The 23,213-nt window shown below is 48.8% G+C and overlaps 1 protein-coding gene across 2 annotated transcripts in view; it reads right to left on the reverse strand.

Moving 5' to 3' along the window:
* Positions 1–629: 629 nt before the first annotated feature.
* The window catches only part of AHNAK (AHNAK nucleoprotein), a 111,069-nt gene continuing 88,485 nt past the window's right edge, over positions 630–23,213 (reverse strand). For both annotated transcript variants that reach the window (XM_055354307.2, XM_063693214.1), the window contains exon 6: positions 630–977. In XM_055354307.2, the coding sequence (XP_055210282.1) occupies positions 970–977 (8 nt within the window). In that variant the 3' untranslated portion in view covers positions 630–969. The remainder of the gene's footprint in view (positions 978–23,213) is intronic.

The following is a 23,213-nucleotide window of genomic DNA, read 5'->3' on the forward strand; positions in this document are numbered from 1 at the left end:
AAAGGCGTGTGCCTGAAGAAATGTATCGATTGGCATGTTAAAAAAATACATTTATTGGCCGGGCATGGTGGCTCATCCCTGTAATCCCTGCCCTTTGGGAGGCTGAGGCAGGTGGATCACTTGAGGTCAGGAGTTTGAGACCAGCCTGGCCAATGTGGTGAAATCCCGTCTGTACTAAAAAAAAAAAAAAAAAAAAAAAAAATTAGCCAGGCGTGGTGGCAGGCGCCTGTAATCCCAGCTACTGAGGCCGAGGCACCAGAATCACTTGAACTCAGGAGGTGGAGGTTATAGTGAACTGAGATCATACTACTGCACTCTCCAGACTGGGTGACAGAGTGAGACACTGTCTCAAAAAAAAAAAGATTACATTTCTCCTTTTTTAGATAAATAAAGAGGAAAGAGAAAGGGGAGGGGGAGCAAGGGATGTAAGAGGGAGAAAGAAAAGAGAGAAAGGAGAGAATGCGCGGGGGTTCTCGGTCATGTGGAGGCAGCAGTCATGCGCTGACTCTGAAAACTGAAAAAAAAAAAAAATAGTGACAGCAAGCTGCTGCCTGTGGCCAACTCTCCCAGGGATTCTCACAACGCCAGGGAAGGGAACAGAGAAAACCACAAAGGCTGACACAAGAACAGATGCTTGATAAATGTTTATTGGATAAACGAGCGAAGGATAATCACCTGAGCACCATAGTTGCCAAAGCCCCCTCTAGTCCCAAACCTAAGCCCACACTCTGTCCCCTTGCAAGTAAAGAAATGCACCAAGCAGGGCTTATGCAGCAGCCCTCCGTCTGGCCTGGCTGGAGCTATAAACATGCATGCTCCGAAAAGCCGCCTCGTGGAAGGTATTCCTTTAACTGCAGGTGTTTGTTGCCCTTGGCACAGCAATATGTAATTTCCCATTTTTAGAACAATGCTCCAAAGAACGGTCACAAAAACAACCTTAAGAGGGGGTGGTTTTCTTCCTGGCCGCTTCTACAGTCCTGTAAAACAACAACAAAGAGATTTATATTCAACACACTATTTGCATCTCTCCATAAAATCAGAAGATGGTTCGTTAACTTTGCACCAACTGAAAGAAGGTCCCCCCACTCCTTGCTAGGGCATCCAAACAAATGCTTGCCTCTGGAAGGGATAGATTTGGAAAGGATCCTGCTGTTGGGTCTCTTTTGGTCTTGCCATGCCTCCCTCTGTGTGGTTTCTGTGCGGCAAGGGTGGAAAGGAAGCTTGCATAAAGCCGGAGTCTGTCCTTTTGGTGCCCCCCATACAAGCCTGAGACCAGAAGAGGACAGTGTGTTCCCAGGAACATTCAAATAACAGAGGAAGGTAGGAACCATGAAAACAGCTGCCACCTCCAGCCTCAGCCATTAAGAAATCCCTTTCATTATCATCTCCAAACTGACTTTCTCTCTTCCCTTTCCTCTTCATGAACCCTTTCTGCTTCATGAACCCAAGCAATTGGCTTTGAGACTTCATAGCCCTTCACCTTCCCTCCCTGTCGTCTCCCAGAGCCTACCTACTACATCTTCTGTCCCAGCCCAGTGTCTCCTCCCTGAGTCACACCCAACTCATCCCCATCGGACTCCCATGAATGCTCAGGTTGTCCTCTCATGGGCCTCCTGGCCTGGTCTCTCTCACCTCCCACGTGGGCCTGCATGCCCCAGGCTTCATCTTACACCTCCTGCGCTCAAGAAAGCTCAGCAACTCCTTTTCCAACAGAAACAAATCCAGCTTTCGGGCCAGGCACAGTGGTTCACACCTGTAATCCCAGCACTTTGGGAGGCCGAGGCAGGCGGACCTCCTAAGGTCAGGAGTTCAAGACCAGGCTGACCAACATGGTGAAACCCTGCCTCTACTAAATAAAGAAATACAAAAATTAGCCGGGCGTGGTGGCACACACCTGTAATCCCAGCTACTCAGGAAGCTAAGGCAGAAGAATCACTTGAATCTGGGAGGCAGAGGTTGCACAGTGATCTGAGATCCTGCCACTGCACTTCAGCCTGGGCAACATGGCAAGACCCTGTCTCAAAAAAAAAAAAAAAAAGCCAGCTTTCTTAATGGGACCTCATCTGGAACCAGGCCTCCTTTCCTACTTTATCTTCTACTAGTCCCTACACAAGTTTCAAGCACCAACCAAAATCACCTGCTCACCCTTCCCAAACTTCACCTTGGCTCCTAAAAACTACCTCTTGCTCTCCCCCTAATTGAGAATGAACTTCCTGGTCTTCTCTCTGTGACTAAATCCTACCCATTTTTGAAGACTCAGCCAAATAATACCACCATCTGACCACTCTAGTTCAAAATGCCCCCCTTTCCTTGCTGAAGTACTGCAATTCTGCCCCATTTATTCACTATATGTTACACTTTGTGAAGAAACCATTCACATAACTTCTTTCTTCCAAATGTGTGTTGAATTATTTAGAGGGCAAAAGTGCTAAGCCTCTTTAAGAGGCTTGGAAGGAATTAGGCACCAGGAAAGTGAAAGCTTTATTTATTTATTTATCTTTCTTTTTTTTTTTTTTTTTTTTTGAGACGGAGTCTCGCTGTTGCCCAGGCTGGAATGCAGTGGCGCGATCTTGGCTCACCGCAGGCTCCGCCCCCCGGGGTTCCCGCCATTCTCCTGCCTCAGCCTCCCGAGTAGCTGGGACTACAGGCGCCCGTCACCTCGCCCGGCTAATTTTTTTGTATTTTTAGTAGAGACGGGGTTTCACCGTGTTAGACAGGATGGTCTCGATCTCCTGACCTTGTGATCCGCCCACCTCGGCCTCCCAAAGTGCTGGGATTACAGGCTTGAGCCACCGCACCCGGCCTATTTATTTATCTTTTTAAGAGATGGGGTCTTACTATATTGCTCAGGCTGGTCTTGAACTCCTGGACTTAAGCAATCCTCCTGCCTTGACCTCCCAAAGTGCTGGGATTGCAGGCTGGCCGCACCCAGCCAGTTTTGACATTTCTACACTACCTTTTATTGCACACTTGCTATGAACCTGTCGCTGAGCTGAGCACTTCTTACATATGACCGCATTTAACTCTCACAGTGAGACTAGAAGGGAAGTACCACTGTCACTTTTCACAGACCAAGAAACAAAGGCTTTGAGAAGTTAAATAACTACCCAAGAGCCTCACTGTTTAAAAGGAGCAGAGCTGGAGTTCAAGCCTGGCTCACAGTATTGACAGCTCTAGCCCATCCCCTTTCATTCTCAGCGAATTCACAACACAGAACAGTTAGGATGAACAGGGTGGGGAGGAAGCTGCAGGCTCTTTTCCTGATTGGAACAAATTCATGGAAAGGGTTCATAAAGGGGCTGGGCTTCCTGATTCATGTTTTTGTTTTGAAGAAGGTGGGGGAACTTGGGGTTCACACAATGAAGTTCTCTTTAAAGAATGGTGTCTGCAACATCTGATGCTCCGGGGGAGTAGCAGGCAACACAGAGAGCTTTGATGCTGTACCAAGATTCACTCTCAACATCCCAAGCCAAGTGGCAACAGTGCAGAATATGGCATTCAAGTCTAACTCCCACACTTACCAGCTGTGATACTCAGACAAGCTATTGTCCCTCTCTAAACCTCAGTTTCCTCCTCTCTAACAAGAAAAGAATATCATTTTGACAGGTGGTTTGGATAGATTAAGGCAAATAATCTCTATAAAGCAACCAGGCACATATTGGTTGCTCCATAAATTATTATTGTTATTACTTCTCTTGGACATGAGAATCTGCATTTCTCTTCATTTAAAAAAAAAAAAGTATAGGCCGGGCGCAGTGGCTCACGCCTGTAATCCCAGCACTTTGGGAGGCCGAGGTGGGCGGATCACGAGGTCAGGAGATCGAGACCATCCTGGCTAACACGGTGAAACCCCGTCTCTACCAAAAATACAAAAAAAAATTAGCCGGGCATGGTGGCGGGCACCTGTAGTCCCAGCTACTCGGGAAACTGAGGCAGGAGAATGCCATGAACCCAGGAAGCGGAGCTTGCAGTGAGCCAAGATCGCGCCACTGCACTCCAGCCTGGGTGACTTAGCAAGACTCTGTCTCAAAAAAAAAAAGTATAACATGCATCCATCAGAGTACATAAAGCACACAATGGACAGCTTGATAATCATTTTCATAAGTAGGCATTTCTATAACCACCACTCCAGGCCACATAAGGAATATTTCCAGCACCCCAAAACGTTCCCTCATGCACCCTCCCAATCCATATCCCCACCAGACAGAACCATGACTTGACTCATCATAGATCAGCTTTGCCTCTTTTTGAACTATATATTAATGGAATCAGAGCATATAATCTTTTCATCATTGCATAGTACTCTTATATGAATAGACCACCAATTTATTTCTCCAATCTTCTGTTGATGGGAATTTGGGGTGTTTCAGGTTTGGAGAAACTTCTTTGAACATTCTTGTACATACATTATTGTCAGCATAGGCACTCAAACCCCTCAGCTTTGTTTTGTTTTGTTTTGAGACGGAGTCTCACTCTGTCTGCCAGGCTGGAGTGCAATGGTGCAATCTCAGCTCACTGCAACATCTGCCTCCTGGGTTCAAGTGATTCTCCTGCCTCAGCCTCCTGAGTACCTAGGATTACAGGCACTCATCACCACACTCAGCTAATTTTTTTGTATTTTTAGTAGAGACGGGGTTTCACCATATTGGCAAGGCTGGTCTCGAACTCCTGACCTCAGGTTATCCACCCACCTTGGCCTACCAAAGTGCTGGGATTACAGGTGTGAACCACCAGGCCCAGCCCAAATCCCTTACCCAAATACTTAGGAGTAGAATTTCTGGGTTGTACAGCAGGCATATCTATAGCTTTAATATAATCTGCCAAACAATGTTCCCAGTGGCTGTACCTCTTCCACACTCCCCAAAGCAATATGCAATAGTTCTAGTTGTTCCATATTCTCAGCAATACTTGGTATTATCAGTCTTTTCATTTTAGATATTATGGTGGGTGTGTAGTAGTTTCTTTTTGTGGGAGTTTTGTGTGTCTATGTTGTTCTTTTTTTTTCTTTTGCATTCTGTCACCAAGGCCAGAGTGCAGTGGCATGATCATAGCTCACTGCAGCCTCAAACTCCTAGGCTCAAATGATCCTCCCACCTCAGTCTCCCAAATAACTGGGACTACAGGCTTGTGCCACCAGGCTCAGCTAATCTCCCAGCGAATTTGCATTTTCTGATGAATAATGATGTTGAGCACCTTTTCACAGTGTATTTGGCCATCTGGATATCCTCTTTTGTTAGTGCCTGGTCAAGTCTTTTTTTCTCTCTCTCTCTTTTTTTTTTTTTTTTTTTTTTTTCTGAGACTGAGTTTTGTTCTGTCTCCCAGGCTGGAGTGCAGTGGTGTGATCTCAGCTCACTGCAACCTCTGCCTCCCGGGTTCAAGCAATTCTCCTGCCTCGGACTCCCGAGTAGCTGGGATTACAGGTGCCTGCCACCACGTCCAGCTAATTTTTGTATTTTTAGTAGAGACAGGGTTTCACCATGTTTATCAGGCTGGTCTCGAACTCCTGACAGGTGATCCACCTGTCTCGGTCTCCCAAAGTGCTGAGATTACAGGCATGAGCCATCGCACCTGGCCTCTTTTTCTCATTTTTTTAATTGGGTCATTTTTAGTTTTCTTATTGATCTGCAGTACTTCAAATATTTTAGAAACGAATACTTTATCAGATATATGTATTGCAGATATATATATCTTCTCCAGGTCTGAGGCTTGCCTTTTCATTTTTTTAATGGTGCCCTTGGATGAAGAGAGGATTTAATTTTGATAAAGTCCAATTCATCGATTTTTCTTCTGTGGTTAGTGCTGTTTGCATTCTGTTTTAGAAATGTTTGCCCATCCCTAAGGCCAGGAAGACCTTCTCTGTTCTCTGCTCCTTTTAGTCTTGCTTTATGTGGTATCTTCCTCTGGCGTGGAGACAACTGATTTGTTGTTATTTCAATGAGGATCAAAGGTCTCATAGAAAAACTAATCATGACCGGCTCACATGAGAATGCTCATATGATAATGACTTCCTGGGCCTTTGGACTATGCAGCCTGCCATCCTAAGGTTGCTGTGTAGCATCAACAGGTACCACTGCTGACCTGGCTGCATTGCTGAAATCCCACAGGAGCAGCCCCTAACAGAGGTGGCATCTTCCAAAGTGAACCAGGAAGGAGAGGGGAGGACACCCACCCCTCTCAGTTTCCCTATTTTTTTTTTTTGAGATGGAGTCTTGCTCTGTCACCCAGGCTGGAGTGCAATGGCGTGATCTCCGCTCACTGCAAGCTCCGCCCCCCCGGGTTCATGCCATTCTCCTGCCTCAGCCTCCTGAGTAGCTGGGATTACAAGCGCCTGCCACCACGCCCAGCTAATTTTTTTTGTATTTTTAGTAGACACGGGGTTTCACTGTTTTAGGCAGGATGGTCTCAAACTCCTGACCTTGTGATCCACCCACCTCGGCCTCCCAAAGTGCTGGGATTACAGGCGTGAGCCACCGCGCCTGGCCAGTTTCCCTGTTTTTCTCATCTGTAAAGTGAATGCTGGTTAGTACTCTAAGGCTAGCACCTTAAACTCGACCCAGCCCGGCTATGGCCACTTTGCAAACACATCCTTCCTATCCTGGCAACTTTGTCCAATCTCCTTCATAAACCCTTTTCCTATGCATTTTGTTTTATCCCTAAATGTTCCTTTTCATTATCATTGGTCTAACCATTTATTATTTGTAGTGCATGTGTGCATCTGTCTTTCTTTTTGGTTTGTTTTGGATTTTTGTGTGGTTTTTTTGTTTGTTTTTTTTTTTGTTTTTGAGATGGAGTCTTGCTCTAGCATCCAGGCTGGAGTGTAGTGGCGCAATCTCAGCTCACTGCAACCTCCGCCTCCCGGGTTCAAGTGATTTTCCTGCCTCAGCCTCCCGAGTAGGTGGGACTATAGGCACCCACCACCACACCTGACTAATTTTTGTATTTTTAGTGGAGATGAGGTTTTGCCATGTTAGCCAGGCTGGTCTCGATCTCCTGACCTCCAGTGATCCGCCCACCTCCGCCTCCCAAAGTGCTAGGATTGTAGGCGTGAGCCACTGTGCCCAGCCGCATTTGTCTTTTAAGTCTCTCCTCTCTTCTGTCTTTCCTTCCCTAAAACAGGGTTTCTCCACCTTGGCACTATTCACATTTTGGACTGGACAGTTCCCTTGCCACGGGGCCATCCTGCGTGTGGCCTGATGCACAGCTATTGCGATTTCTCTCCTTCTTCCCAACTCTCCACTCACTGCCAATCAAGGGCCCTGAGGGAAAAGTGAGGGGGTGGCCGAGAGGTAGAATCGTGGCTTTCTCAAGCTCACAAGGGCCTTAGATATGATCTAGTGCAACCCCCTCATTTTACGATGAGGAAACGACACTGAGAGGGGGAGGGAGAGGATGTGTTAGAGCCGAAAATGTTGGGGAACAAGTGCCAGGCCAAACAGGAAGTCAAAATTCCAGGGCTTGAGGCAGAGTTTCCAGTCCCACCAAGGAACCTGGGATTGCTTCCCACAGCTCCTTCCTCCCTCCCAGCCACAAGCCCCATTCCAGAAACAACCTGTGGCTGGCCAGAGGGAACGGCAGACACAGATGCCACAAGCCCCCAGGAGTGCACACCAGTGTCCATCCCTGGGAGCCCGTTTCTGAGCCTCTAGTGGACAGAGATGGCCACCGATTGCAGTGGGGATATTTCATGATGACGCCTGTCACGATCACTTCTTAGTTTAACCCTATAATCGGGGGAAATGATGCTCATGCTGCCTGGCCACACCTGACCAAATGGAGAAGTCAGGGAACAACAGAGATCTGCAGAGAGCCAGAAGGAGCCTGGCAGCGTTCATCCCAGCCCCGTCTCCACAAAGGCAGATCCCCAGGACAGTTGAGGGCCCTCAGCCAAAATCTCCCAAGTTATAGTGGGGGTTCACGTCTGCTAAGTGCTTACTATGTGCCAGACACTATTCCTAAACACTTTATAAATACTATAGGGTGGCTGGGCACAGTGGCTCATGCCTGTAATCCCAGCACTTTGGGAGGCGAAGACAGGTGGATCTCTTGAGCCCAGGAGTTCAAGACTAGCCTGGACAACATAGAGATACCCGTCTGTATAATTTTTTTTTTTTTTTTGAGACAAGAGTTTCACTCTGTTGCCCAAGCTGGAGTGCAGTGGCATCATCTCAGCTCACTGCAACCTCCGCCTCCTGAGTTCAAGCAATTCTCCTGCCTCAGCCTCCTGAGTAGCTGGGATTACAAGTGTGTGCCACCACGCCCGGCTAAATTTTTGTATTTTTAGTAGAGATGAGGGTTCATCATGTTGGCCAGGCTAGTCTCGAACTCCTGACCTCAAGTGATCTGCCCACCTCGGCCTCCCAAGGTGCTGGGATTACAGGTGTGAGCCACCACGTCCGGCCTCTACAGAAAATTTTTAAAATTAGCCTGGCATGGTACCGTGTACACCTGTGATCCCAGCTACTCAGGAGGCTGAGGCAGGAGGATCACTTGAGCCCAGGAGGTAGAGGCTGCAGTGACCTGTGATGGAGCCACTGCCCTCCAGCCTACGTGACAGAGTCAGAACCTGTCTCAAAAATAAATATTTTATTTTATATTTTATATTATTTTATTTTTGTTTGAGATGGTGTCTCACTCTGCCACCCAGGCTGGAGTGCAGTGGCACGATCTTGGCTCACTGCAACCTAAACCTCCTGGGTTCAAGCAATTCTCCTGCCTTAGCCTCCCGAGTAGCTGGGATTACAAGAGCATGCCATCATGACCAGCTAACTTTTGTATTTTCAGTAGAGATGGGGTTTCACCATGTTGGCCAGGCTGGTTTCAAATTCCTGACCTCAAGTAATCCACCCACCTCGGCCCCCCAAAATGCTGGGATTACAGGCATGTGCCACTGAGCCTAGCCTCAAAAATAAATAAATACATAAATAAATAAATCCTCCAGGAGCTCAGTTCACCCTCACCAAGCCCTCTGAAGCAGCCACTGTCGTCCTCCCCTGTTAGAGATGCTGATATGGAGCCAGCAAGTCCTTGGTCAGGCAGCAGGGGTGTCACCCCCAGCATCTTTGGTGGGGTCACAAGTCGGCGCAAATCACCCTACTCCTTGACAACATCAAGCTCCCCCACAACATCTCCATCAGACACGCATGGAGCCCCCATCATACAGAAAGATTTATACACTGAGACCTTATACAAAGCAATGGGTGGTGTTCAAGATTATATCAAAGGGACAGAATGAGTGCTTTTAACAGTTCCGTCTGTACTTATTTCAATGTCTGTCAGCAAAATGCTGGGTTTCATTTACAGTAGTGACATAAATGTTTCTTTTTAATTAAATGATTAAGGTTTTCAAAATAAATCTCTTTAGGGCCGGGCACAGCAGCTCACACCTATAATCCCAACACTTTGTGGGAGGCTGAAGCGGGCAGATTGCTTGAGCCCAGGAGTTCAAGACCATCTTGGGCAGCATGGCAAAATCCTATCTCTATGAAAAATACAAAAATTAGCCAGGCATGGTGGTACGTGCCTGTAGTCCCAGCTACTTAGGAGACTGAGACAGGAGGATCACCTGAGGCCGGGAAGTCAAGGATATGGTGAGCCGTGATTGTGCCACTGCACTCCAGCCTGGGTGACAGAGTGAGATCCTATCTCAAAAATAAATAATCAATAAATCTATTTAGAGAAAAATATTTGCCCAGGTGCAGTGGCTCACGCCTGTAATCCCAGCACTTTTGAGAGGCCAAGGCAGGCGGATCACCTGAGGTCAGGAGTTCCAGACCAGCCTGCCCAACATGGTGAAACCCATCTGTACTAAAAATACAAAATTAACTGGGTGTGGTGGCGCACACCTGTAGTCCCAGCTACTTGGGAGGCTGAGACAGAATTGCTTGACCCAGGAGGCAGAGGTTGCAGTAAGCCGAGATTGTGCCACTGCACTCCAGCCTGGGCAAGACAGAGCAAGACTCCATCTCAAAAAAATTAAAAAAAAGGAAAATATTAAACAAATCGTAGTGAGAATAGCATGTGGATGAGGATGCACCTGGGTGACCTAAGCCTGGGAGACCTGGCTCGAGTCTTGCACATCTTTCTTTTTTTTTTTTGAGACAGTCTCACTCTGTCACCCAGGCTGGAGTGCGGTGGCGTGATCTTGGCTCACTGCAACCTCCGCCTCCCAGATTGCAGCGATTCTCCTGCCTCAGCCTCCCAAGTAGCTGGGACTACAGGCACATGCCACCACTCTACTCCCGGCTAATTTTTGTATTTTTTAGTAGTGACGGGGTTTCACCATATTGGCCAGGCTTGTCTCGAACTCCTGGCCTCATGATCCACCTGCCTCGGCCTCCCAAAGTGCTGGGATTACAGGTGTGAGCCACCGCATCCGGCCCTTTTTTTTTTTTTTTTTTTTTTTTTGAGACAGAGTTTCGCTCTTATTGCCCAGGCTGGAGTGCAATGGTGCAATCTCAGCTCACCGCAACCTCCGCCTCCAGGGTTCAAGCAATTCTCCTGCCTCAGCCTCCTGAGTAGCTAGGATTACAGGCATGCACCACCACGCCTGGCTAATTTTGTATTTTTAGTAGAGATGGGGTTTCTCCATGTTGGTCAGGCTGGTCTCGAACTCCCAACCTCAGGTGATCTGCCCGCCTCGGCCTCCCCAAGTTCTGGGATTACAGGCTTGAGCCACCGCTCCCAGCTGGGTCTTGCTCATCTTGAAGACAGCTAACCCTGCCAGGGCCTCTTGGGGCTGTGCAGCCCCTCACTCACCCTCTCAGTTGCCACTCCCATAGCATCTTCCTCGATACAGCCCCATAGACTCGAAAGTCATCATCAAATGCCCCTTAGCCTCTCTCAGCCCTTTATGCATGTGGGTTTCTCATGTTGGGTTCATTCTGCTTCTGGTGATGAAAGAGGAACCTAGAAAGGCTGATAAATTACTGAAATCTACAAATAGAAGGCCAAGTATGAAGACAGCAAGGAATGAGGAAACCCCACCCCATTCCTTGGACTCAGCCCTGGGCCTCCTGCCCCCGGCCAGCCTTATGAGGCACCAGCGGTAGAAATGTCAGCCCAGGGTCCTCTGCTGAGAGTCCTCTCAGTCATGGTCTGTGAACGGGAGCTGCCAGGGCAGCACTTGAGGCCAACACCGTCCCCCTCCAACGCACGATGGACACTCTGGGGAGTGTGGTGGCACAGAGCGGCCTCTTGGCTCCAGATGTGGATCCTACAGAGTTCTGAGGTTCAGTGCCCCCTCCACCCACCCGGCCTCGTAACAACCCTGGCGATAACACAAAAGGCGTTCTTCTTTGGCAGATAGGGAAATTTTAAAGATAATACTCATAAGTGAGCCTGGGGGGACTTGTTCTATGGGCTGGAACTCAAACCAGCCACCAAAACCCACTGTCGGAGGAGCTTCTCAGAGGCCAGAATCAAACACAACCGGCCCTGTGAGTGCCCGGCCTCTGCCACAGCTGGGTGGGTGCCCAGCCAAGGAAGCCTGTGCCCCATCATTCAGGGCATTGTTCTCCCTTAGAAGAGGATCTCGAAAGCAGAAGGAAATTAGAAACAACCGCACAATGAATACCAGATTCTGCTTTCTCTCAGCTCTGTCTGCCAGGAGATTAGGCAGGGCTGGCTGACAGCGTGCCCCGCCCGGCAGCTGCTCGCCCTCCAGGATGTCCGCGCCGTGGGGAAGCGCGGGTCCCTCTGGCCTTCTAGCTCTCTATTTATTTCCAAAGTATCGGGTTTTCTTTCTCCTGCTAGATGCGGATTCCTTGAGGGCAGAGTCACATCTGATGACCCTTTCCCATGGGGCACAGCACGCATGCGCGATAGGCACTCCGGGTGCGTCAGCTGATTACCTGATTTCATCTGGGCAGATGTGATGGCACAAGGGCAGTGACCCTGTGCCAGACACTTTCCTAAACAGGCATAAGCTCACTGAATCCCGGAGCCTTCCCATGAGGGAGAAACAATCTTTAATCTCATTTTAGAGATGATGAAGTGAAGTCCAGGCAGCCCAGCCAAGGGGCAGGACCGATCTGATGGAAGCAGCTTTGCTGGGACCAAATGACTCTGTTCCTCGCCCATTACCAACACTGCCTCCTCCAACAACACAGGAGACGTGCATGGAGCCCTCCTTCGGTCACAGTCCTACCCCACGTGCTGGATAAATAAAGAGGGTGGCCTAGAAGCAAATATGACTCCTTCTGAACTCTCACCCTGCCAGACAGCGATGATAGGGATATTATGCTCATGCCACCTGGCCACACGTGACCCAGTGGAGAAGTCAGGGAGCAACAGAGATCTGCATTAAGGAGCTACCGAGAAGGAGACATACAGAGCTATTGTCAATCAAACCAACCAAGTTTCTGAACATTCCCGCTAAGAACTTCTTTAGAATGCACTATTTTTTTTTCTGTTGGGGCTATTATTCATTTTAACCTAATGTTATGTTTTAAGCCTCCTACGTAAGTACACACCAGCTTTAAATGTTGTGGAATACTGAGCTCATATATCTAGTCAAACTTCTGTTTGCTTTTTGCTGCATCCATAGCTACGATTTGAATAAATAAAGGAGAAAGGTTTGGCTCCCAATCCTACTCCCTGGGCCCCATGCCATCATTCCCCAAAACAAAGGAGGAAAGATGCCAGAAGTGAGAGACCAGGGGTAATGGTGAAGAAAAACAACATCCTGGCCAGGCACAGTGGCTCAGGCCTGTAATCCCAGCACTTTGGGAGGCTGAATGGGGAGGATCACTTGAGCACGGAAGGTCGAGGCTATAGTGACCCACGATTGTACTGCTGCACTCCAGCCTGGGCAACAGAGCAAGACCCTGTCTCAAAAAACCAAAAAACAGTCTGGGCACAGTGGCTCATGCCTATAATTCCAGCACTTTGGGAGGCCGAGGCAGCCAAATCACCTGACGTTAGGAGTTCCAGACCAACCTGGCCAACATAGTGAAATCCTGTCTCTACTAAAAATACAAAGTTAGCTGGGCGTGGTAGCGGGTGCCTGTAGTCCCAACTACTCAGGAGGCTGAGGCAGGAGAATCGCTTGAACCCAGGAGGCGGAGGTTGCAAGATCACACCACCGCACTCCAGCCTGGGCAACAGAGCAAGACACCGTCTCAAAACAAACAAACAAGCAAACCAAAACAAAAATATCATCCTATTCTGGGTGGTACAGAGCAGGGGTAGGCTCCCCAGGGAGGGATGCAGGAGGGGCAGGAAGGCATTTCATTAATTTCCTGCAAGGAGTCAGCACATTTTATAACTATGGGCAGGGAAGGGAGAAGAAGAGCTGCCAACCCACCCCTCTGCAGATGAGGTCACAGGCTCGGAGGGCTCCAAAGAAGCCCAGCTTGTAAGTGCTTGACCAGGACCTGAACCTGGAACCTGAAACTCAAGTCCTCTCTTCCCAGCTCAGGGCTCTCCCCCTCCACCTGGCTCCCCACCTGACTCCGCAGGATCTGGTGGCTCTGTGCTGTTTGTTAAGTGACCTGCACCCTCTGGATTGCATCCCATAATAGCCACACCCATGACTATATACTGGGTGGTTCTGTTCATCCAAACAAGAAAACCCAAGGAGTGAGCTTTGTCCTGGGACTTCCCAGGGCACAACCACGCAGATGTGGACTGGGGTTTTCTAAAGAGTCTATTATATCAGATTATTAAAACAAAGATACAGGAGAGGTGAAGATCATGGATTCAATCTCTAAATGAACCCACTGTCACACAAAGGAAAATGAGGGGGATCTGTCCTGGCCAGGCATCTTCATGTTTTGTTATCCACCCTCCTGCCCTCCTGTCTCAAAAGGCACCAGAGTCTTCTCAGAAAAGCCTTCCTGCTTGTTCCAGTAACAACCACCACCTCCTGGGCACTCAATGCCACCTCCATGCCTCCTTCAGGACATGGGGATCCATTATCCCATCTTGCTTCAAAATCTTTACCCTCTCTCTCACCAGCTCCTTTTGCTCAGCCTATAAACATCAAGCCTCCCCAAAACTGAAAAGATCTCCCTATGTCTGCCTCCTGCACCCAGTGATGGTGCCACCTCTCCTCTTACCTTCAACACTAGGCTTCCTGGTAGTCCCCCTTAATCTCCTAAACTTCTCCCAGTAATTCCTAAGCACCCCCTCCCCTGCCAAAATGTGCAATCAAGCCCAGCCGCTCTATGGAAACAGCCCTCTCAAGGACCACACATAGTCCACTAAGTGTCACATCTAGGGGCTACTTCTCAGCACCCATCCCACTCGACCTCCCTGCATCAATTAACCCAGCAGAAAAACTCTTCCTTATGAAATGTGCTAATGGCAAGCGCTATTCCCTCCTTACTCAAAAGGCATTTCCCTCCCCTTGGCTGGAAGAATCCTGTTTGTTCAAGGACAGGAGAGATTTTTTGATTTCACCAAGACAGGCACAGCCCCTGGTCCAAAGCAAGCATGTGTCCTTCTGCCCAGAGGGATCTAGGGGGAGATTAGCAGGGGTCTTCTGGGGACGATCCCTCCATCATCACCACCCCACATCCCACCAATAAAAGAGGCATGAGGAGAACGTCTGTTCCACGCTGTTGCTGTTTCCTGCCTTTGAACGCATCATGTGAGAATGTAATGCCCAAGGCTAGGAGAAAGGCAAGAGGGCCTCGGTGACACTGACACAGAGCTTTGCTGCTGAACACCCAGACTGTGAGAAAAATCAACCCTTTCATCTAATCACCTGGACAACTTTGCTGTTACCCACAGTGAAAAGCCTCCCAAGCTGACATAGCCCTCCTCCCTTGGTTACTGCCTCCTCCCTCTGTCCCTCCTTATCAAGTCTCCTTGACAGCCCCTCTGCCCACCTCTTGAATATCAGTGTTCTCCTGGCCCTCTGCCCTCATGGACCTCTGAAGTTCATGCCCTCATCATCTACCTGTTTGTCAACTCAGTGAATACCTGTCAGCACCTTCTATGTTCCAATAGGTATGGTAGAGTTGACACTCTAGTGGGGGAGAGAAACAATAAATAATATGAACAACTAAAAAATTCCAAGTTGTGATCAGTGTATGCTCTGAATGAAATGACTGGCTAAAGAGGATGCTGAGAGGGCCTGTGGAGCCCCTTAGGTCATGGGCAGTGACCTGAGAGGGGACATTTAGCTTGAAGTTTGAAGAATGGGAAGAAGCCAGCCACGCAAAGCCAAGGACGAGCATTCCCGACAGTGGCGACGATGGTGAACCCTGGATGAAGACCTGAGGAAGGAAAGACATGGCGTGTGGGGACCAAAAGGAAGCCAGTGAGGCTAGAGGGACAAGAGTGATGAGGAGAGGGGACATCAGGTGAAGCTGGGATCTGGCGTAGAACCTTGTAAGCCACAGGAAGATGGTGGTTGTTATGCTGAGTGTGGCTGGAAGTCATTGGATATGAGGATTCACAATCAAATGTGTGTCCCTAAAAGATCCCTGTGGCTGAAATTTGGAGCTGGATGGAAGAGGAAAGATCATGGACCATGCGGACTCACAGCCATCCAGGTGAGATGGTGGTGACTCGTCACACTACCTGCAGTGGTGGCGGTAGAGATGGAGAGAGGTGGCCACCTTTGTGATGTCTTTCCAATGTGGAAATGATAGGACTTGCTGACAAGGGGATGTGAGGGCTGAGGAAGAGGGAGGCATTGAGGATAACACTCAAGTTTTCTAGTTTGAAGGCGGGCGGGCTGATACTATTTGTTGAGATGGAGAAGCAGGTTCAGGGGTGGGGGAGGCAAATCATTTTGGAGCTCCACTTTGAGTTCCATTTGGGAAAAGCTGAGCTTGAAACGCTTGAGAGATATCCAAGTGAAGAAGAAAGGGGCAGCTCAGTGTTCAAGGCTGGAACCCAGGGAATTGGGAATTGTCAACCTACAGATGGTATTTAAAGTTCTGGGAAGGCCGGGCACGGTGGCTCACGCCTATAATCCCAGCACTTTGGGAGGCCGAGGTGGGCGGATCACGAGGTCAGGAGATAGAGACCATCCTGGCTAACACAGTGAAACCCCATTTCTATTAAAAATACAAAAATTAGCCAGGCATGGTGGTGGGCACCTGTAGTCTCAGCTACTCGGGAGGCTGAGGCAGGAGAATGGTGTGAACCCCGGAGGCAGAGGCTGAAGTGAGCCAAGACTGCGCCACTGCACTCCAGCCTGGGTGACAGAGCGAGACTCTGTCTCAAAGATAATAATAATAATAATAATAATAATAATAATAATAATAAAGTTCTGGGAATGGGTAAGGCTCACCACGCAGAGCCATCAGGTCATTTGAGCTACAAGTAGCGTTTATTTTTCACTTCTTGCTCTCTCTTCTCATGGTGTGAGGTTGCCACAGGCTATCAAGTCTAAATCCAGCGTATTTCTGACGGCTATGCTCTCTCCTTCCGTTCCCTGGCTGGGGCCCTTCCAGCCTTCACCTTGCCTCCCCTGGAGACTTTTCATAACTACCTGGCCTTGGTCCCTCCAGCTCACCTGCACCCTGCCACCTGTGGGGTCTGCCCCCTGCTCAGCTGTAGAAAAGCTGAAACCAGAGAGGAAGGCAGGAAGCAACCTCAGAGAGCCAGCTGTGGGGCAACACCAGGCGGCATCAGGGTCACCCAGGCCTGAGCAGGAGAGGGGCCAGCGACCAAGAGAGAACCAGGTGCCCGGCTTATAACCACAGCAACCGGGGAGAGCAGGGGGCAGAGGCTGGTAGTGCACCCTATTCTTCACCCTAGTCTGATGAAATGGCTTTATTAGTCCAGCTCACTGGCACCAACCCAGGCAGTTTCAAAGCTAAAGGTACCACCCAACACCTGGTATGCCAGGGGATGCTCGTGAAAACAAATACTGGCAAAAATAACAATGACTAACGTTTATTGAACTCTTCCAATGTGGTGGTTCGTCCCGGCTCCACTATGTGACTGGGCTTGGTGAACTCTCCTAGCCTCATCTGTAATGTGGGATTCAATGAGTTAACTCACGATAAAGTATCTTAGCTGATGCCTAGCACAAAGAAAATGCTCAATACTGAAAGGTAAAATTGCTGTGAATATGATTACGATTAAAACAAAAGTCAACTCGTGTCTTTTTCCTGCATGAAAATCTCCAGTGGAGGCAGAGTGCAGTGGTTCACATCTGTAATCCCAGTGCTTTGGGAGGCCGAGGCAGGTGGATTGCTTGGGCCCAGGAGTTCAAGACCAGCCTGGGCAGCATAGCGAGACCCTGTTTTTTATTTTGTTTTGTTTTGTTTTGTTTTATTATTTTATTTTATTTTATTTATTTATTTGATTTATTTTATTGAGACAGAGTTTCGCTCTTGTCACCCAGGCTGCAGTGCAATGGTGTGATCTCGGCTCACGGCAACCTCTGCCTCCTGGGTTCAAGCAATTCTCCTGCCTCAGCCTCCCGAGTAGCTGAGATTACAGACACCCACCACCAAGCCCGGCTATATTTTTTGTATTTTTTGTTGTTGTTGTTGTTGTTTATTTATTTGTATTTTTAGTAGAGATAGGGTTTCACCATGTTGGCCAGGCTGGTTTCAAGCTCCTGACCTCAGATGATCCAACTGCCTTGGCCCCCCAAAGTACTGGGATTAAAGGTGTGAGCCACCACCCCTGGCTTCTATTTTAAAATAAATAATAGAGAATTTAAAATTTAGAAATCTCCAGCAGCTCCCTGCCCCCAGACATAAGACCTCACCATCAGCCAGCCCATGCAAACTACAGCTCCAGCTGTGCCGTGTCCCTCACCATTTCCTGCAAGTGCCGTGCACCGTCAGACCTCCAAGCCTTTGCTCCCACCGTCTCCCTTGCCTGCAATACCCTCCTTGAGCTTCTCCACCAGAGAGAGGAAGTCATCAGCAGAGCAGTCAGCAGCCAATAGCCCTAGGCCCATTGGACTTTCAGACTGGGACGCCTCTCTCGCCTTTGTGTTCTGGGCATCTAGCACAGCACCAGACAATAGATGCTGATGGCAGAAATATTAAAAGGTTGTTACATTTTTAACGAGTAGAGAAGGTGGGTGGCAAGCTCAGTTCAAGATTCCAGGAAGAGGCTGGACGCGTTGGCTCACGCCTGTAATCGCGGCACTTTGGGAGGCCAAGGCAGGAGGAGACGAGATGAGACGGAGACCCATCTTTGGTACATGGAGATGATGTCACTGACCCAAAGCTAGGCAGGGGGCAGGCTCAGATGTTGGTTCTTCCTGGAATCTTTTTTTTTTTTTTGATACGGAGTCTCAATCTGTCACTCAGGCTAGAGTGCAGTGGTACAATCTCGGCTCACTGCAACTTCCGCCTCCTGGCTTCAAAGCAATCCTTGTAACAAGACTTCAGTTTAAAGAAAACCAACAACATAATGTGTTTAGGAACCCAAGACCAGAGCAAAATGTCGGGTCAGAGAAAGGCCCTCCTCCAGCCCCGCTTCCCATCCAGGACCCTCCTCATTCTCAGACACTCACCCTATGTCCATTCTAGGCCCTTCCCAGCTGACAGCCTGGCAGGATGGCTGCCAGTAATTGTTTGAAATGGTTGCTTAATAGGATTATCTCAAAGATCAAAAATATTCCATCTAAAAAAAAAATTGGCCAGGCGCGATGGCTCATGTCTGTAATCCCAGCATTTTGGGAGGCCAAGGCGGGCAGATAACTTGAGGTCAGGAGTTCAAGACCAGCCTGGCCAACATGGTAAAACCCCGTCTCTACTAGAAATACAAAAATCATCCAGGCATAGTGGCGTGAGCCTGTAATCCCAGCTACTCAGGAGGCTGAGGCAGGAGAATTGCTTGAACCAGAAGGTGGAGGTTGCACTTAGCCGAGATCGCACCATTTTACTCCAGCCTGGGTGACAGAGCAAGACTCCGTCTCAAAAAAAAAATAATAATAATCTCATAGGATAGATGGCACTTCAGAGCTCGTAACAACTAGCAAACTAATTTTTTTTTGGACGGAGTCTTGCTCTGTCACCCAAGCTGGAGTTCAGTGCCAGGATCTCGCCTCACTGCAAGCTCCGCCTCCTGGGTTCACGCCATTCTCCTGCCTCAGCCTCCCGAGTAGCTGGAATTACAGGCACCCGCCACCAAGCCTGGCTAATTTTTGTATTTTTTTTTTAGTAGAAACTGGGTTTCACCGTGTTAGCCAGGATGGTCTCGATCTCCTGACCTCGTGATCCGCCTGCCTCGGCCTCCCAAAGTGCTGGGATTACAGGCGCGAGCCACTGCACCCAGCCTGCAAACTAATCTTAAGAAGCCTGCCTGGCAGGGCACAAATCCCACCCCAAAGAGAGTAATGACAATAACAGATACATTTGTTAAGTACTTCCTTTATGCCAGGCAGTTTACATTTGTAATCTCATGTTATCCTTATAGAAATACTGTGATGTACACGGCTTACTATCTCCATTTGCAGCAAGAGGGAAACTGAGGCTAAGGAAGTGCACCCAGTCAGTGAGAAAGCCAGAACTGGATGCAGGCCGTCCCGCTCTGGAACTCGTGCTATTCAGCCTATTCCATTGCATTGTCTGCAGAGAGGGTCTGTGCTGTGATTCCACAGGTCAAGGGCTGAGAGGTCTGTTGGATTCCTGTGGTTTCTTACGAGCTGCTATTATTGGTTGTGTGGACGGATGGGTGATTGGAGGCAGAATAGGAAGGAATTGTCAGAGCAGTCACCCAGGGATGGCCTCATTCAAGCCTTCATGTTCATGCCATATTTTTATCTTGGCCTTTATCTAAGTCTTCTCATGCTTAGGGATGACCCAGATTGATGACAGCAGGCATCTTCAGCAACCTCTGCACCCTGAGTCTGAGATCTTCCTGGGCTCACACAATGGGACAGGTGAGATGGTAAAAGGTGTTTCAGGCCGGGCGCGGTGGCTTACCGCACCTGTAATCACAACACTTTGGGAGGCCAAGGCGGGCAGATCACTTGAGGTCAGGAGTTGGAGACCAGCCTGGCCAACACGATGAAACCTTCTCTTTACTAAAAATAAAAAAATTAGCCAGTCGTGGTGGCACGCACCTGTAGTCCCAGCCACTTAAGAAGCTAAGGCACAAGAATCGCTTGAACCCAGGAGGTGGAAGTTGCAGTAAACCAAGATCAAGCCACTGCACTCCAGTGGGCAACAGAGCGAGACTCTGTTTCAACAAAAAAGGTGTTTCAGCAAATTTTGCAAGAATAATATGAACACCCTACACCCATCTGCTGCCCAAAACAAAGTCGTATGTCCCAGGAGCACCCCACCTCCAAACCCCACCCCCATCTATATACTTCATTAACGGAGGAATGGACACCATCACCTCCGTGGCACGTTGGAAGGAATGTGTCTGCTTTATCCCACAATGCAGACTGATCTTTCATCATCAATGCCTTAAAGCTAATCATTACTGCTCTTGCCTAACTCGTCATCAGCTTCCCTGATGACCACGTCAGCTCAAAGGTAATCTCTTCCACCTCATCCTGGTTCAAGGAGAAACCATGACATTCAGCCCCATTTGGATTGTGGAAGTCAAATGAGTGGTAACAATAATAAGAATAATAATTTAGCTATAATTTATTGGGTACTTACTGTGTGTCAGGAACATGACAACTCAGAGATAAGGAAACTGAGGCTTAGAAACACCCCAGGAGACCCAGCTAGTCAACAGCAGAACCAGGATTCGAACCCAGGACCTGAACTTGGCACTGCACCACTGCCTTGCAAGAAGGCTCCAGTCGTGTCTGTAAGAGCTGCGAGAGCATTCAAGGCTGTCTCAGTCCACCAAAAGGAGTGGGTGACTTGAGGAGCCTCTGGAAGTCAAAGGTAGAGTTTGAATTCTAGGTCTGAATTTAGCGGGCTATGTTCTAGGAACACATCTCAACAAGAGTATTGTGTCTAAACACATGCTGCCGTGTGCACAGTCAGAAATTCTAAATTACTTCCCAAAGCTGCCCAAGAATTTGAAAAGAATCCTTCCCATCTGGCCGGGCGCGGTGGCTCACGCCTGTAATTCCAGCACTTTGGGAGGCCGAGGCAGGCGGATCACAAGGAACAGCCTGACCAACATGGTGAAACCCCGTCTCTACTAAAAATACAAAAATTAGCCAGGCATGGTGGCATGTGCCTGTAATCCCAGCTACTCTGGAGGCTGAGGCAGGACAATCTGTTGAACCCGGGAGGCGGAGGTTGCAGTGAGCCGAGATGGCGCCACTGCACTGCAGCCTGGGCAACAGAGCGAATCTCTGTCTCAAAAAAAAAAAAAAGAAAGAAAATTGGCCGGGCACGGTGGCTCACGCCTGTAATCCCAGCACTTTGGGAGGCGGAGGTGGGCGGATCACGAGGTCAGGAGATGGAGACCATCCTGGCTAACACGGTGAAACCCCGTCTCTACTGAAAATACAAAAAATTAGCCGGGCATGGTGGCGAGCGCCTGTAGTCCCAGCTACCCGGGAGGCCGAGGCAGGAGAATGGCGTGAACTCGGGAGGCGGAGCTTGCAGTGAGCCGAGATCCTGCCACTGAACTCCAGCTTGGGCGACAGAGCGAGACTCCATCTCAAAAAAAAAAAAAGAAAAGAAAAGAAAAGAACTAAGAATCCCTCCCATCTTAAGAAATTATGAAAAACCAATCTAAATAACAACACAAAATGTGAATAAGAAGGTGAAGGAACTGAAATGTTTCATAATGAGAGCTGGAACTTCTGACCCTCATTCCAGCAATATTTTCGCAGGATGCCACCCTGGGGACCCGCTCCTTTAGCCAAAATTATGGGGTAAGGAGATGTCAAGCCCAGAAACCCCCAGCCTTTCAGGGTTCACAGGGATAGATCTGCCAGGGCGATGGGGAGAAGAGTGGGAAGGGGAGGAGAAGAGGAAGAAGAGGGAGAAAGGAGTGAGAGGCATTTAATGAGTGATCTCCCCACACTCGTCATGGGATATGCAGGGAACTGAAATACCTGCCCCCATGGCTGCTCCAGCCCCTCCTCAAACGGCTCCAAGAAGTTGAGAACCCGCACCCTCCTTAAGTGATCTCCACTGAATGCTTAGATTTGCATTTCTTTTTATTTATTTATTTATTTATTTATTTATTTTGAGATGGAGTTTTGCTCTTTTGCCCAGGCTGGAGTGAAGTGGCGCAATCTCAGCTCACTCACTGCAACTTCCGCCCCGTGGGTTCAAGCGATTCTCCTGCCTCAGCCTCCCCAGTAGTTGGGATTACAGACGTACGCCACCGTGCTCGACTAATTTTTGTATTTTTAGTAGAGACGGGGTTTTGCCACATTGGTCAGGCTGGTGTCAAACTCCTGACCTCAGGTGATCCACCTGCCTCAGCCTCCCAAAGTGCTGGGATTATAGGCATGAGCCACCGTGCCCGGCCACATTTCTTAAGGAAATGCACCAACTAGCTCCGCTAGGTCTGAAATGGCTTCAGGACGCTTAAAGGAATTGGCCCCCTTAAGAGAGTCTCCTGATCCCATGAAGGCTGGGCTGACTGGCAGCGCAGTGCTGGCTCCCCCATTTTGCCTTTCATTTTATTCCTCCCAAGCCACATTCCTTAAGAAATGTGGCCGGGCGTGGTGGCTCACGCCTGTAATCCCAGCACATTGGGAGGTCAAGGTGGGCGGATCTCCTGAGGTCGGCAGTTTGAGACCAGCCTGGCCAACATGGAGAAACCCTGTCTCTACTAAAAATACAAAATTAGCCAGGAGTGGTGGCGCATGCCTATAATCCCAGCTACTCAGGAGGCTAAGGCAGGAGAATCACTTGAACCTGGGAGGTGGAAGTTCCGGTGAGCTGAGATGGCGCCATTGCACTCCAACCTGGGCAACAAGAGTGAAACTGTCTCCAAAAAAAACAAAAGAGGAAAGTCAGACACACAAAGAGACACCAGGGGTACACAAGCACAGAGGCAAAAGCATGTGAGGATGCAGGGAAAAGACAGCGTCTGCAAGCCGAGAGAGGCCTCTCGGGAAGCTAACCCTGCAGACACCTTGATCTTGGACTTCCAGCCTCCAGAATGGTGACAAAATAAATGTATGTTGTTGAAGCCACTCAGACTGTGTTATTTATGTTACAGCAGCCTGAGCAAAAAATACAGCCCTCATCACTGGCCTTTGCCACTTTCTGTGGCTGATAATGATAATAAAGGTTAACCTTAGTACAGGTCAAGCACTGTGCTAGGCGGTCTTTATGCTTTAGGCAGTTTGCACGCTTATTTCATTCAATCTACTGACAACATAGGGAACATTATTACCCCATTTTACA

This window comes from Gorilla gorilla, chromosome 9, assembly GCF_029281585.2.
Source record: "Gorilla gorilla gorilla isolate KB3781 chromosome 9, NHGRI_mGorGor1-v2.1_pri, whole genome shotgun sequence".
In the NCBI taxonomy this organism is placed as follows: domain Eukaryota; kingdom Metazoa; phylum Chordata; class Mammalia; order Primates; family Hominidae; genus Gorilla; species Gorilla gorilla.